We start from the raw sequence: 15,744 nt of genomic DNA, 5'->3' as shown, positions 1-15,744 counted from the left end.
GTCTCCAAAGCCACGAGGGCTGTTCACTCTTTGCCCCCCTGGGGAGGTCCCGGGCCGCCTTCCTGGCCAGGGCTGATTCAGCAGGCCCAGCCCTGCTCCCTTCATCCCCCCTTCCCCCTGTTCCCTCCTTGGTCCCTGCAGCAGCGGCCCTGAGGGGCTCATCTGGGTTTTCCAGTCCTCATTCCCAGGGAAAGAAACTGAGGCTCATGGAGGGGTGGGGAAGGGGAGGGAGAGCCGGGACAGGGTCTCCTGGCTTGGGGTCTCTCCCCCTGCCCGGGGCCTCTTCCAGGTGGGTGGAGGGAGTCTTAGGAGTCCTGGGGGGTCACTGGGGCAGAGCAGAGGCTCCTTGGGGGCCAGCTGGGTGGTCTCAGAGCCGCTCCTGGGTGAGGGGGGTCTCTTCCCCCAGCCTCCCGGGGAGCCTCTTCACGGAATCCGCTGTGTATGGCTCGTCCTCCCTTCCCTCCTTCCGGAAATCCTCTGCTGACGCCGCATATTCTTGGGGGATGACTCCCTCTCGGCCCCCACCGCGTTTCCATTTCCTCCCTCCCTGGTCACATGTTTCATTCCTCCGAACCTCCTGACTAGGGCCGCCGTTCCTCCCTTCCCTTTCCTCTGCAGCCGCCCCCTTTCTGGGAGCCGTGTGGCTCGGTGGAGAGAGCCTAGTCCTGAGTCGGGAAGGTCTGAGCCCTGTGATACGGGACAAGCTGTTGAACCTCGCTGTGCCTCAGTTTCCTCATCTGTAAAATGGGGATGACAACACCCATCTCCCGGGCTTATTGTGAGATAATAGAGGTAAAGCATCCGGCGAAGGATGCGGTCGTAGACACTGAACTGGATGAGACCGCTTAGGACCCTGGGAAGACCGAGTCAAAAGTGGGGCATCCCCTGCCCTCGGGGGACTTATGTGCCTAAATACACATCATAAACACTCCCGTTTTGGAAGAGAGGGCCCTGAGGGCGGGGCATCCTGCAGAAGGGGTGGAGCCTGAGCTGAATCTCTCCCTCCCTCCCCCCCCTTCCAAGCTTTCTATTCCCCAAACACACGGATGGATCATTTTCCAACCTGGATTCTTGCAAAACCTTGTGTTCCAATCCCCCCCTCCCCCCTCCCGTCCCCGAAACGGCAGGTAGTCCCGTAAGGGTGTTACGTCCAACACGTGCGGACGGATCAGGCGGTCATCGCGCTGCGCGAGAAGCATCAGCTCGAAAAGCAAAAAACCAGGAGGAAACAAACTGTGAGCAAACCACAAGCGGGAATTCTCTGTGGTGGTTCCTAGTCGTCTCCCGGAGTTCTTTCCCGGCGTAGCTGGTTCCGTTCATTCCCGCTCCGTTGGAGCCGATGTGGTCGGTCTCATTGCTGAGGAGCCGCGTCCATCAGACCTGAGCAGCATATATATTGTTGTGGACGTATAGAAGGATCTCCTGGCCCTGCTCGTTTCCCTCAGCACCGGTCCCTGTCAGTCTCGCCAGGCCTCTCTGTATCCATCCCGCTGGTCATTCCTTACAGAAAATAATATTCCATAACCTTCATATGCCACAGTTTACCCAGCCGTCCTCCCACCAATGGGCAGCCCCTCCGTTTCTGCCACAAACGCTGTGGGCCCCTCCCCTCCTTTAGAGTCTCTTCAGAGTAGAAGCCAGGGGAGACACTTCCGGGTCAGAGGCCGTGCAGGTGGCAGGTGGGGGCAGGGCCGAATTCCCCTGAGCTAAACCTTGAAGGGAAGCTGGGGCTCGGGAAGGGGGACATCCCTGGCGCGGGGATCGGGGAGGGGAAGGGCAGAGGTGAGAAGCAGGAGAAGAGAGGAGGGGAAGGAAAGTGCCATGATGTTCCACCGTCTCCCACCTCTGCGGTCATTTTCCCAGTCGCTCCCGCTGAGTTCCGACGGTTCCCTCGGCTGCCGGGGTCATTCTGCGCCTCGTCTCCCCGCTGTTCTTGTTTCTCCCGGCACCGTAACATTGTTACCGGCCCACAACCGATGCCGTCATCTTTATTTACTACTACTCCGCGCGTGGCCCTGAATCCTTTCTGTGGCTTCCACTTTTACCGACCTCCCTGGGGCGGCTGCCCAGGAGCCAAGTGTCTTCAGTCAAACGGATGGAAGTTTCAGTCATTTTCTTTGCGTGATTCCCGATGTTTTCTAGAAGGAACCACCTCGCAGCTCCACCGACTATGTACCAGCGGCCCGGGACTGGTCTCTTTCCTCACGTAGCTGCCAAGCGAAACCTCGGGTGGCTCCGACGTGCATTTCTCTTGTGGTAACGGCGGCTTCGTGTGGTTAACCGTTTGCGCCCACGATTCTCTCTTCCTGCTCCGTAACCCCTCACCGTCCTGTCGGTGGCTCTGGTTCTGACTATCCCAGGTGTTTAATCCACTTCCCCCTAATTTACCTCTTCCCTTCCTACTCAGTGGGTTCGTTTGGTTCTTTCCCCAGTTTTCATGTTCTCGGACCCAGGATTGTTCAGAATTCACTCCCTCGTCCTTATCTTTAGAGTCAGCATCCATACCAGGAGAATACGTCGTTATCTTTAAGATTCAGCCGATTGCCACGTGTTGTACGCCACGACCTAACCCCGGGTTCTGCCGGTTCTGCTTCTCGGTTTTCTCAGCAAATTTGTCCAGAAAAAAGAGAGGAGCCGGGCGCCCCTTCCAGCTGAAACCCGCCATTATATCCGTCACCCCCCTTTGTATCTGTCTTTTGCCCAATTGTATCTTTAGGGGGACATGTTTCCCTTCTTCCAAGGCCCCTATAAGTGCCGTGGGACAAGAGCACATTTTCTGGCTGTCTCTCTCTGTGTCTCTCTTTGTGTCTCTGTCTTTATCTCTGTCTGTCTCTGTTTGTCTCTGTTTGTCTCTGTCTGTCTCACTTTGTGTGTCTCTGTCTCTCTCTGTCTCTGTGTGTGTCTCTGTGTGTGTCTCTGTTCCTCTGTGTCTCTGTGTGTCTCTGTCTCTCTGTCTCTGTGTGTCTCTCTATCTCTCTCTGTGTCTCTGTCCCTCTGTCTCTCTGTGTCTTTGTCCCTCTGTCTCTGTGTGTCTGTGTGTTTCTGTCTCTGTCTCTCTCTGTGTGTCTCTGTCTCTGTCTCACAGGGGAAACAGTTACCCACAGAATGAATCCCCCCACAGACCTTACAGGTGGCCCAGGAGAAAGAGCATTCACTCTCTGCAGCCTTAGTTAGCTCTGTGTGTGTTTGGGGGGGGGTTAGCTCTGTGGGGGCCCCTGGCCTTCCCGACCCTGCTCCTTACCCGCAGTGGCAGGGGCCGCCCCTCCCCGCCCCGTGCTCCCCTCCCCCCAAGCCCGGGTTCCCTCAGCCCGGCCAGCCCGCCGGAGCATGGGCGGAAGCGCTGGCCCGGGAGCCCGGAGCGTCTCCGGTTTCGCTGAGTGAGCAGGGCTGCTGCTGCCTCGACAGAAACGCGCCAGGGCCCCCGGGCTGCCGGGCCGCCCCTCCGCCCCACTTCCTCCTGCCCCAGTCGGCCTGCGGGAGGCAGAAGGAGGCACGCGGGGGAAGCTCTGCCGGAGAGAGGGAGGCCCACCCCGGGGAGACATGAATCTGCGCCGGCCTTCCCCCGGAGAGGGAAAAGAAGCCCGTGGGCCCGAGAAGCCCCCTGGGGAGCTTGAGCATGGTAGTGTGAGGAGCTGGGAGTCAGGAGACCCGGCCTCAGATCCCAAGAATCCACTGTGTCGGCTCAGGTAGGTCCTTTCCTTCTTTGTGCCTCAGTTTCCTCAGCTGCACAAGGAAGGGAGGGGCTTAAACTCTGAATCTTTGAGCAGTAGAGTCCCCGGCAGTGGCTTCCCAAGGCTAAGCGAGGGGGAGGCGGGTTTGGGGAGACAGGGACCTTCTGTAGCGAAGGCTCCGAGTTACCCGGCTCCGGCCCCTTCCTCTGCCTCCCCTGCGCCTCAGTTTACTCTTCTGCAAGGCTGGGGGAGGGACTAGACGGGCACTAAGGGCCCCTCCCCCTCTGATGCCTGATGCTCTAAGGCTGGGGGGGGGGGGCGGCAAGTGGCTCAGTGGGTGGAGCACTGGTCAGATCTGCCTCGGACCCTTCCTAGCCGTGTGGCCACAAAGAACTTCACCCCTCTTGCCTCAGTTTCCTCATCTGTAAAGGGAGCCAGGGCGGGGCAGGGAGACATTCTAGTGTCTCTGTAAGAGAATGTGAGGTGGGGTCATGGAGTCAGACCCCCGCTGAACAGCGAGACTCGGACTTGCCTGACTCGGGGTCCCCCGCCTCCCACGCGCATTTCCTGGGAAGTTTCTACGGGTCATTCGACCCCTCGGGCTCCCCATCCCACGTCGGGGCCCGCGGGGACCTCTCCCGTGGAGTCTCTGGCCGGGTCGGGGCACGAGAAGTCTGCTCCAGGGGACCGGAGCCTCGGCCAGGCCGTTCGGAGTGCCCGGCTCCCCGATCTGGCTCCGGGCTGGGTTCCCAGAAGGCACAGGACAGGGGTGTCAGAGCGGGGAGGGGGCTTAGAGCAGGGGGTGTCAGAGCGGGGAGGGGGCTTAGAGCAGGGGGTGTCAGAGCAGGGAGGGGGATTAGAACAGAGGGTGTCAGAGTGGGGAGGGGGCTTAGGGCAGGGGGTGTCAGAGTGGGGAGGGGGCTTAGAGCAGGGGGTGTCAGAGCGGGGAGGGGGCTTAGAACAGAGGGTGTCAGAGTGGGGAGGGGGCTTAGAGCAGGGGGTGTCAGAAATGGGAGAAATCTTAGCATGTCAAGGATGCAATGGGTTGTAGAGATCATCGACACGACCTCTCATTTTATGGGGAAGAAATGACTCTCGAGAGGAAAGGAGACCTGGCCAGGGTCCTACAGAGTGAATGGTGTGGGGAGCGGGATTCGATCTCAGGGCTCGGTTTTCACCGGGTCCCTCTGCAGCCCCCCCCCCCCCGATTTCTTGCTGACCCCTGTGTTTATCCCACAGCCAACCCCAGGTGGAAGAAGGGGGGCAGCCGTCCTCCGTGAGCAGCTCGTGGAAAAGCGCGTCCCCCTGCAAAGGCAAGAGGGACTCCCAGCTGCCGGAGCCTCCCTGCGGGGAGGGCGGCCGAGGGGAGGAGGCCCACCCCCCGAGCCCCCTGGACGTCTCCCGCCTGCGCAGCTCCTCCGTGGAGATCCGCGAGAAGGGCTCGGAGTTCCTGAAGGAAGAGCTCCGGAAGGCTCAGAAGGTACTGGGGGGGAGGGCCACGTCCCACTGGAAGGTGCAGACACACCCTGGGGACGAGGGCAATGGCATGGAACGCCCAGGCTGGTGGTCCATGTTATATATCATCAGACTGTGCTGGGCGTTGTACGTGGCACGAAGGCTGCAGACAGGGCACGACCCCCAAGGCCCGTGGAAGGGTCAGGGCGCAACGGGAGGCCCCTGGCACGATGGGAGGCCCTGGGCACGATGGGAGGCCCTGGGCACGATGGGAGGCCCTGGGCACGATGGGAGGGCCCACGTCTCCACTCTCCCCAGGAACTGAAGCTGAAAGATGAAGAGTGCGAAAGGTTGTCGAAGGTCCGGGAGCAGCTGGAGCAGGAGCTGGAGGAGCTGACGGCCAGCCTGTTTGAGGTAAGGCACCGCCCTCCCTGTGATGGCACCGTGCTGGGCACCGTACCCGGAGAGCCGCCCGGCTCCGGCCCTGCCCCCAGGAGATTGGTGCCCGGACAGCTGGGCCCAGGGCATGGGGTCCCACGGATTGCTGGAATTGGGGCCGGGGGGCTAGAGGCAGGGTAGCGGGTGTGAGACAGTGCGGCGTGATGGACAGAGCGCCCACTCGGGACGACCCGATCAGGTCCCCGTCTCTGCGCGTGCTGACTGTGAGCCCAGACAAGGCCCGGACCTCTTCAGGATTCTACCCCACAAGCCTCCGAGGCCCTAGGTGGCAGAGAAACATTGGTGAGGGCAGACCTGCCACCCTAGGTAGTCCCAACTTACCCTGAGGGTCACTCCCTGCAGCCCCCAGCAAGTCTTTATTAAGCGCCTGCTGAATTCCTTCCTGGTCTCAATGCCGGCCTCCGCCCCTGGGGAGGCCGGAGCAGGATTAGTTGAGTCGCTTCTGGATCTGCATCTCACAGTCCTAGGAGGGAAATGAGGTGCAGTCATTCCACAAGCATTTATTAAGTGCTTACTGTGTACGGGGCACAAAAGTGCCGCCTTATCTTCTGTTGGGAGAGGAGACCTAAGAGGCAGACAGGTAACAGGGATTTAGAAAGGGAGCGACGTTCTCAGCTGCACATACCTACAAGGTAGTTTGGGAGGAGACATTAGCAGCTCCAGGTGAGCGGAATCAAGGAGGGCCTCCTGGAGGGGAGGGTGTTCCGAGGAGATTTGGAATTCTAAGAGGGGAAGGTGAGGGAGGAGTGCATTCTGGGTAGAAGCATGGAGGTAGGAGACGAGAAAATCCCATGAGCGAGAGGGGGACAGGAAGAGAGCCAGTTTGGCTGGAGTGATGAATGGGTGGAAGGGAGGAATGTGTAAGGTGAGAGAGGAAGGGGAGAGGAATACAGAAAGATAAGAGTCCCCTGGGCAAACATCTTAAATTCTGCCTCAGTTTTCTCTACTATAAAATGGGGATAAATAAAAGCTACTTTGCAAAATTATTGTGAGGGTAAAATGAGACCATATTTGTTAAAAAAAAAAAAAAAAAGTGCTTATTACAACAAGTACAGTTTTTGTACTCGGTGCGCTTCTTCCTTTCTCCTTTCCCTCCTTTTAATGGAGAGATCTGCTTTTGGTCCCGTGATTTTATACATATCTATATAGTTATTTATTTATTTTCTTTTATAATTTATTTTTAATTTTTTTATCAACCCTTTTTATTTTTCCAAGGAAAAATCTGCATGGATGAGTCTTTGACTTAACCCTTGCAAAACCTTGTGTTCCAGTTTCTCCCCATTCCCCCCCCCCCCCATTCTCCCCTTCCAACATATGTTCAACATGGTAGAAATAGATGTTAAGCCAATCTATGCAGCCAGATTTGTACAATTCTCGTGCTGCCCAAGAAAAATCGAATCAAACCGGGGAAAAGTGAGAAAATCCAATGCAAACCAACAACAACAAAGAGTGAAAGTCGTGCCATGTATTTAGTGTCTCTCTGCTCTGTAACGGGGAGGGAGGAAGGCGGTCTCGGGGCTGCAGGTGGCTGCTGGCTGAGGGCAGGAGCCGGATCCAACCGGATCTCAAGGGATTTGAGTATTGAGCTGATTCTAAAGATTTTAAATGTAAAGACTTGGACGTGGGCCCTAAAAGTCAACGTCACAGATGCCGGAAGGGGGAGAGTCTGACTGACAGCTCTGCCAAATCACCACTGGTCCCGCCCGAGGCTTCGGGGTGTTGGGTGTCCAAGCCGGGAGGCCGCAGAGCAGGCCCCTGTCCCGAGTTCTGGGCGCAGAAGAGCCGGGGGAGTGTGTTCAGTTTTGGGGGCCTCGTTTCAGGAAGGGCCGTGGGGAGTGTCCAGAGGACGGCCACCAGGCCGTGGGGAAGGGCCCGGAGAGAGCGTCGCGGCCGGATTAGTTGGGGGTGTTTAATTTCAGAGAAGGGGAGTCCGCAGGGATTTGGAGGCCCGCCACGCGGAAGGACAAGGAGCTTCTCTAGGTCTGCTTGACCCTGGGATTGCTCCTCGACAAAAGGAAACAAGAACTTCCCAAATGGGGAACAAATGGGAAGGGAGGGAGTGAGCTCTCCGTCCTGGGAGGGCTTCCAATCGAAAACATTGTAGGGGAGACTGTTCAGTTAGGAGCTGCCCCTTCCACACTCGAGGCTCCGGGAGTCTGTGAGAGAAGGGCCTATGGCAGATCAGATGGGCCGTGGCTACAGTCAGGGCCCCTGGACGCAAGTCCCAGCTCTGCTGCTTAAAGGCGTGTGACCGGGACAGTGGTCCCCAAGCCTCAGTTTCCCCCTCTGATATGTGGGGTGATGACAGAGTGGGTTGGACTAGATCCTCCTCACGGTTGCATCCCTCCCTGAGCTATGGTGACTGCTCAGCCCTGGGAGGATCCTGCCTGTGAGCAGGTCACCTTTCAGAGGGCTGAGGCAGCCCAGGGGCTGTGGGTCTGTGGCAGGTGAGCAGAGGGAAGCCCCTCCCATAGAGCTCGGTGACCATCGGGCCGTCCTTCCCTTCCCAGGAAGCTCACAAGATGGTGAGGGAAGCAAATACAAAGCAAGCGGCATCAGAAAAGCAGCTGATGGAGGCTCGAGGGAAGGTGAGACACCCTGGTTTCCTTCCCTTCCCCTTTAACCCCCTGGTTTCCTTCCCTTCCTCTTTAACCCCCTGGTTTCCTTCCCTTCCCCTTTAACCCCCTGGTTTCCTTCCTTGCCCCTTTACCCCTGGTGTGTCCTTCCCCTTTAACCCCTTGGTTTCCTTCCCTTCTCTTTTACCCCCGTTTCCTTCCCTTCCCCTTTAACCCCCCCCCCCCACATCTCCTTCCCTTCCCCTTTAACCCCCTGGTTTCCTTCCTTGCCCCTTTACCCCTGGTGTCCTTCCCCTTTAACCCCTTGGTTTCCTTCCTTCTCTTTTACCCCTGGTTTCCTTCCTTCCTCTTTAACCCCCTGGTTTCCTTCCCTCCCCTTTAACCCCTTGGTTTCCTTCCCTTCTCTTTTACCCCCGGTTTCCTTCCCTTCCCCTTTAACCCCCCCCCCCCCCATCTCCTTCCCTTCCCCTTTAACCCCCTGGTTTCCTTCCTTGCCCCTTTACCCCTGGTGTCTTTCCCTTCCCCTTTAACCCCCTGGTTCCTTCCCTTCTCTTTTACCCCTGGTTTCCTTCCCTTCCTCTTTAACCCCCTGGTTTCCTTCCCTTCCCCTTTAACCCCCTGGTTTCCTTCCTTGCCCCTTTACCCCTGGTGTGTCCTTCCCCTTTAACCCCTTGGTTTCCTTCCCTTCTCTTTTACCCCTGGTTCCTTCCCTTCCCCTTTAACCCCCCCCCCCCCCATCTCCTTCCCTCCCCTTTAACCCCTTGGTTTCCTTCCTTCTCTTTTACCCCTGGTTTCCTTCCCTCCCCTTTAACCCCCTGGTTTCCTTCCCTTCCTCTTTAACCCCCTGGTTTCCTTCCCTTCCCCTTTAACCCCCTGGTTTCCTTCCTTGCCCCTTTACCCCTGGTGTCCTTCCCCTTTAACCCCTTGGTTTCCTTCCCTTCTCTTTTACCCCCGGTTTCCTTCCCTTCCCCTTTAACCCCCCCCCCCCATCTCCTTCCCTTCCCCTTTAACCCCCCGGTGTCCTTCCCTGCCCCTGTCTGTTCCATCCATTCAGGGGTCCCCTTGGTCTTTTCCAGTGCCAGAGGTGACTGAGCTGGAGAGTCACTTCTCCTTCAGACCCCAGTTTCCTTATTTGTTGAACGAGGGCACAGGGTGGGATGCTCTTTCCAGATTCCTGCCCCCCACTCTGTGCTGGCCGCTGTGGACGGGCCCCGTTTTGCTCCCGTTTTGCCCTTTCCCAGGGCACTCTCCGGGCAGCGGGTTTGCTCAGAGCAGCCACTGCTGGCGGGAAAACTGAACCCCTTCCCCAGAAGGGGGGCCCCGTGCTTGAGAGTGAGACTTTGGGCTCCTGGTATCTGAGGAGCTGGGCCAGTTACTTCTCTGGACTCAGTTTCCCCAGTCGTGCTCGGGAGCTGCCCCAGACGACCCCGGAGTTTTGTCCATCCCCGGTCTGCGAGCGTCTCTGGGAAGCGCCGCCCCACCCCCCTCGCCCAAGCGGCTGAGTCCGTGCCCAGGCAAAAGCGGGCGGGGGCGGGGGTCCCAGGCTGGCGGGGACTGTTGCTCTGGGGGTCATGCGGGGGGCACCTCCCTCGGGATGCTCGCTGTCTCCGGGAAGAGCCGTCTGTGACTGCGAACAGCATCCAGGGGCCCTTTCAGGGATGGGTGGGACTCTGGCTCCCCGAGTCTTAACCTTCTGGGACTGACGATGGCAGGGGTAATGGAAGGTTTTCCTCACTTTCTGGTCTTCTCTTCTCAACCGCCCCGGGCCTCAGTCTCCTTATCTGTAGAATGGGCAAGTGGGCCTGGGAGGCAGCTTCCGGCTTGGTCTGGTCGGGGCTCTGGGTGGGGATGCCGGGGGTGCGGCCCCTGACCCCCCCCCCCCCACTGACCCCGCCCTTCCTTTGGCCAGATTGACATGCTGCAGGCGGAGGTGACGGCCCTGAAGGCCCTGGTGATCACTTCCACCCCGTCCTCGCCCAACCGAGAGCTGCACCCCCAGCTCCTGAGCCCGTCCAAGGCCGTGTTCCGGAAGGGACACGCTCGCAACAAGAGCACCAGCGGCGCCCTCTGCCCGGCCGTCTGCCCGGCCACCGGCCACAGCATCTCCTTGGAGCCCGTGGGCCACGAGTGCAAAGAGGTAGGCGGGGGCCACGGAGGTCGGAGGCCGTGGAGGTCAGAGGCCACAGAGGTTGGAGGCCGCGGAGGTCGGAGGCTGAGCCCCTCCCCTGGGGCGCACCGGAGCCCCCCCAGAGTGGGAGAAGCCCGAGGGGCAGATCAGGGACCCGCATCCCAGGCCCCCTGCCTCTGAGCTGGGAGGGAAAGCAGGGGGACTCGGGAGTCAGGGGGGGATCCTGCTCCACCATCTGCCTCTGTAAGTGACGCTGGACTGTTACTGAGTCTGTTTCCTGTAAAAAGGGAGCTCCCGACTCGATGAGCTCTCGCCTCCCTTCCCAGCTCTGGGAGCAGAAGGGGACCCCACGTCACCCAGTCCAGCTTGCCCATCCCCCGCCTGCATTTACAGATGGGGAAACTGAGGTCCAGGGTGGGGGAGGGGTTGGCAGTTCAGAGTTCACACAGGTGTAAGTAGGGATTTTCACCCAAGCTTCCGGCCCCAGCCAACCTCTCTATGGCGCAAGAGAGGGAACAGAGGCCGGCCGAGGCCATTGCCTTGCCGGGGTCACCCAGCAGGAGGTGAATGGAAAGGCAAGGACCGAAACTCTGGGTCCTGTTAAGATGGCTTTGTGCCCTCCCCCCGGGCGGGTTCGGGGGCCAAGAAGCCCCCTGCAGTAGGGGCCGGGCCCGGAGCGGCTTCCCCAGCAGGGCCTTCCTGTCCGAGGGGGTCCCGGTCTGCCGTGGTCATTCCCGCCCTGCATCCAGCTGTGGGACCCGCTCGTCCTCCCCCGGGACTGGCTGGACACACGTCCCGGGCTCACGGGCTGCCCCAGGCCGAGCATTTGATCAAATTTGAGATATACCTGGTGCCTTTATTAAACGCCTACTGTGTGCAAAATCCTATGGACACAAAGGTGACGGGAGGGTCGCCGCCTTCGGGGCTGGCGCGCTGCTGGAGGCTGCTCCGGGGCCACGGTTATGTCTCCGGGCGCCTGAGGCCCACAGGAGGGGGCAGGGGGTGGGCCCCCCGCTGAGCGAGGCCCTGACCTTCTCCTCTCTGTCTGTCCCTCCTCCTGCGCCTCCTTCTCTGCTCTGTGCTCCTACCCAGCCTGAGGTGCCCACTCTCCTCTCCTTACTGCTGTGCATTGTCCCGGGGAAAGCCATCCACATCACTTATGAGCCAGGCTGGCAGACCCTGAACTCGGAGTCTTCTTCCTTCTCCTCTTCCTCCTCCTCCTCCTCCTCTTCCTCTTCCTCCTCCTCTTGGCAGGTAACGCCCCAGGGAGGGTGGGCTCTTTTCCACGGCCCAAGGAGGGGTTCACTCGCGTCCCCCCTCCAGCAGCAACTGGCGTTTGGGGGCCTGCTCTAGGGTCCCCCCCTCGGGGGGCTCCTGGGGCCCTGGGTCCCAGCCTCTGTCTGGGGGTCCTTGCTCTGATGTGGGAGGATCTCGACCTTTGGGATCCTTTCTCTCAGAGGAGGGAGGAGGAGCACGGGGTGGACTTGGGCCCAGGGCTTCAGGGGGATTAGTCTGGGGGAGAAGCTCGGGGTCGATGTGCTCCGAAGGGTCTGCCTGAGACGGCTTGTTGGCCTCGAGCTGGCCTAGAACGTGGGGCTAGAACGTGGGGCTGGGATCTTTGTCCGGGCCGGGATCTTTGTCTGGGCCAGAGCCTTTGGCCGGGGCTCCCGCTGCTGCTGCGGGGCTGGGGTCTCACCCTCCCCACCCAGTTAAGCCGCCGCTCTCACTCCAGATGCGCCCCCTGCCCGACCGCTGCCCCCCGCCCGACTGCTGCCCCCCGCCCGGGCCCGCCCTGGCCCTTTCTCTCAGCCCGCCCCTCTGGGCCCCTTTCAGGTGGACACCATCCTGTTTACCGAGTTCCAGGCCTGGAAGGAGGCCCCCACCCTGGACAAGAGCTGCCCCTTCCTGGAGAGGATCTACCGAGAAGATGTGGGCCCTTGCTTAAACTTCACCAAACAAGAGGTGAGGCGGGGAAGGGCCCCCGGGGGGAGGGGACTCCCCTCCCCCCTCGCCCGCTCACCCTGGCTTTGCTGCAGCTTTCAGAGCTGGTGCGGGCGGCCGTGGAGGAGAACACCCTGACCATCGAGCCCGTGGCCTCCCAGGCCCTCCCTGTGGTGAAGGTGTCTGCGATCGAGTGCGGCGGGCCCAAGTAAGCCGAGACCCCTCCCCCGGCCCACCCGCCGGGCCCCTCCCGCCGCTCCCTCCCCAGCCCTACTCGGGGACCTGGGGCGGAGCCACGGAGCAGGCGGGCGCTCCAATCCGAGGCTGAGAAGTCCCGGGGCCTGGCCGTCCCCCAGCCCCAACATCTAAAAACAAGGGTTCCGCTAAGAGGGTCCCACAGCTAGGGGCTGACAGAGCACGATTTGAACCCGGGACTCGGGACTTCAGATCCGTCATTTTCCCTCGGCTTCCCCTCTCAGAGCAGACTTTGCAGGACCTTTAAGGGGGGTGTACCTACGCACGTGGGGCTTCTGCTCTGGGAAATGCCCCCCTCCTCCCCCCGGCTCCCGGAAACACAGAGCTTCCTGTTTTCATGAAAACAGGAGAACAGTCCAGGAATTTCCCGTTTCTCAACAGCTGCCACTTCTGGGCCCAGAAAAGCGGAAGTGGAAGGGCCTCGGAGCTCCGGGCCGGAGGGGGGTGGGATGGCACCTCGCCATGGGGGTCCCTGGGGTCAGGAGCAGGGCAGTGACCGGCCCAAGTCTTCTCCTGCCCTCTGGGAGGGCTCCCAGCCCCTCCGGCCGCTCCTGCCCCCTGCCCAGCCCTGACTCGGTGTCCTTTTTTTCCCTTTCTCCCGCAGTGGCTTCCGGGCCCAGATCATGACGTAAGTGATACTGAGCTGCCCAAAACTAAACCCCCCTCAGACTTTACTAACCTGCAGTCTGTTTGTGGCGCTCGGCCCGAAGCCTCCGGCCTCAGCCTGGTGTCCGGGCTTTCTTGCAATGAGCATCTCTTATTTATTGCTGAGGCGACTGGGGTTAAGTGACTGTGTGCCTCACACAGTCAGGAAGTATCAGATTTGAATTCAGGTCCTCCCGACCTGGTGCTCTACCCACTGCACCACCTAGCTGCCCCTCATAAGCATTTATTAAGTGACTACTACATGCCTGGCACTGAGGATACATGGAACATACATTTTACTTTAAGAAACAGGGATCTACGAGCATTTATTAAGCACCCACTGAATCCCAGATCCTAGGCACTGGGAGTCAGAGTAAGAATGAGTTTCTAGTTTAGTCAAATTAAAATTGACAGGAGGTGATTTTGAGGGAAAGGCACTCGCCATTGGGGGACTGGGCCCCAGGTGAGTGAGCCTGGAAGGAAACGGGGTTTTAAGAGATGGAAGCCAAGGAGGGAGCGCATTCCTGGTGTGAGGAACTGCCAGTTCAAAGGCAGGGAGGCGGGAGATGGAGACCCCACGGTTGATGTGCAGATAAGTCGATCCCGAATATCTATTTGTTAAATATATGAATATTGTTTATAAACAATAATTTGGGAGTGGGGAGCACTAGCGGTTGTAGGGGCAGTGTGGGGGTTGTCCCATGAGCTCAGTCTTAATGGGGGAAGATGGGGGTAAGGATTTGAACCCGGTTTCTCCCAGTGTCAAGTTCAGAGAGTTTGTTATTAAGACCATGATGTTGTGGCTCATTCTGCAAAATGTTAATATTCATGTAAAACCCTCAGGCTCGTTTGACTTTTGGGCTTAGGAGGGGTATATGGGGGGGGCTTCATAGGAGCATAAATTTGGGGGGGAAGGGACCTCGAGGCTTGCAGGCCCGCCCCTTTTATAGTGATGAAACAGCTGAAGGGCCTTGCTCAGGGCTGCAGGGCTAGTAGGCGGATGGGGCAGGATCCGAGTGTGTTTGGGGGTGTAGGGAACGGGCTATAGGGTCTCCCGCCCAGGAGACGCTGGCTCTGGCGGGCAGGAGTATAGACCCCAGAATCAGACCCCGTGGCACATGTCCGGGCACTGGGCCACGGTGATGTCTAGGACTTGGGGGGCAGGGACCGTCAAGGAGGCTGTACAGGAGTGGGGAAGAACATTGCTCAGGATGCCCCTAGATTGTGGCCTGGCGGTGGTTACTGGGAGATTTCTGGGGACGACTCCGGAAGGAGGGCGCACCTGCAGCCCCTGTTTCCTGAGGGGAGGCGGGGGTGGAGCCCGCCTGAAGTCCTTGCCGCAGGAGAGGGAGCGCGTGTGGGGCGCTTGAGCCCCGGAGTTCTGGGCTGCGTGGGAAACCTGCCTGACACGGGGAGGCTGCTGGGGGAGGGGAGGAGCCGGGCTCCCCATGAGCGTAGGAAGGCAGGGCCTGAGTGCGAGGGGAGCGCCTGTCTCCTGGGTGTGTATGTGTGGCTGTCTGTCTGTCCCTCCGTCCATCCATCTCTCCGTCCGTCCTTCTGTGTCTGTCCATCCGTCCTTCTGTCTGTCCGTCCGTCCCTTTAGAAAGGCAGAGGAGGAAGCCTCGGGCTGGCAGGAGGCAGTGGGGCTCTTCCCGGGGCTTTGCTGGATTCACAGCCCGGCTGCCCCTCGGTGCCTCCGGGCTTCTCCACGCTAACGAGAAGGGGCGAGGCGGGGGCTCGGGGTCTGCTGCCCGCTTTCATCCTGCCAAAAGCCGGCACCCTGGCTGCAGGTGTTGGTCCCCCGTCTGTCAGCGCGTCCTCCCGTCCGCAGGGGCCAGGGCTCTGAAGCCTCGGTTTCCCTGCCTGGGCCTCCCGGGCGGAGGCTCCTTCTCTCCCCCTCCCCCGCCCACCCCACTCTTCCTCTCCTCCCTGACGGCCCCCTCCTGTCCCCCCAGGAAGTGCGCGCTCAGCGGCTTGTCGAGGACCTGCCGGCACCGCATCAGGCTGGGAGATTCTGAGAATTATTACTACATCTCGCCATCCTGCAGGGCCAGGGTGAGTCCTCTGCTGGCCCCGGCCCTCCGGGACCCCTTCCCCCTCCTGGGCTGCTGGGCTCGGAACAGGATGCGCGAGCTGGCGGGGAGGGGGGCGGCGCTCCCTCATTTTCCCAAGGGGCGGGGGGGGGGGGTAAGGAGGAGGGGCCTCGGCCAGGGCCAGGAAGCAAGTTCTCAGCCGGACCAGGGGCCACTTTTACACACACACACACACACACACACACACACACACACACAGGCAGCGGGACCCTCGGCAACCTCTGGGGAGGGCGGGGCCAGCGGGGTGGAACCAGCCCGAAGCCTGGGCGTACTCCGCAGCCGCCTCTAAAGGGCACAGATCCAAAGGCACGTGCCGGGGTGGGGCAGCCTGGGGGGGAGGGGTCGGGCAGCCTGGGGGGGAGGGGTGGGGCAGCCTGGGGGGTGGGGTCGGGCAGCCTGCGGGGGGAGGGGTCGGGCAGCCTGGGGGGGAGGGGTCGGGCAGCCTGGGGGGGAGGGTTGGGGCAGCCTGGGGGGGAGGGTTGGGGCAGCCTGGGGGGGTCTCCCCTGCCACCCCCTCACCC

General features: G+C 60.3%; 1 protein-coding gene across 8 annotated transcripts in view; it reads left to right on the top strand.

The window, feature by feature from the left end:
- RAB3IL1 (RAB3A interacting protein like 1) overlaps nt 1–15,744 on the top strand; it is a 54,493-nt gene that overhangs the window by 36,751 nt on the left and 1,998 nt on the right. For 4 of the 8 annotated variants that reach the window (XM_051967165.1, XM_051967159.1, XM_051967164.1 and 1 more), the window contains exons 2-10: nt 4,911–5,151; nt 5,445–5,540; nt 8,096–8,173; nt 10,071–10,298; nt 11,382–11,543; nt 12,123–12,251; nt 12,326–12,438; nt 13,090–13,113; nt 15,086–15,185. In XM_051967165.1, coding sequence (XP_051823125.1) covers nt 4,911–5,151; nt 5,445–5,540; nt 8,096–8,173; nt 10,071–10,298; nt 11,382–11,543; nt 12,123–12,251; nt 12,326–12,438; nt 13,090–13,113; nt 15,086–15,185 — 1,171 coding nt within the window. The remainder of the gene's footprint in view (nt 1–4,910; nt 5,152–5,444; nt 5,541–8,095; nt 8,174–10,070; nt 10,299–11,381; nt 11,544–12,122; nt 12,252–12,325; nt 12,439–13,089; nt 13,114–15,085; nt 15,186–15,744) is intronic. The other 4 variants (XM_051967160.1, XM_051967161.1, XM_051967162.1 and 1 more) reach the window with 4 other exon arrangements.

The sequence above is a fragment of the Antechinus flavipes genome, chromosome 6 (genome assembly GCF_016432865.1).
Source record: "Antechinus flavipes isolate AdamAnt ecotype Samford, QLD, Australia chromosome 6, AdamAnt_v2, whole genome shotgun sequence".
In the NCBI taxonomy this organism is placed as follows: Eukaryota; Metazoa; Chordata; class Mammalia; order Dasyuromorphia; family Dasyuridae; genus Antechinus; species Antechinus flavipes.
This window is presented reverse-complemented; position numbering and strand designations above follow the sequence as displayed.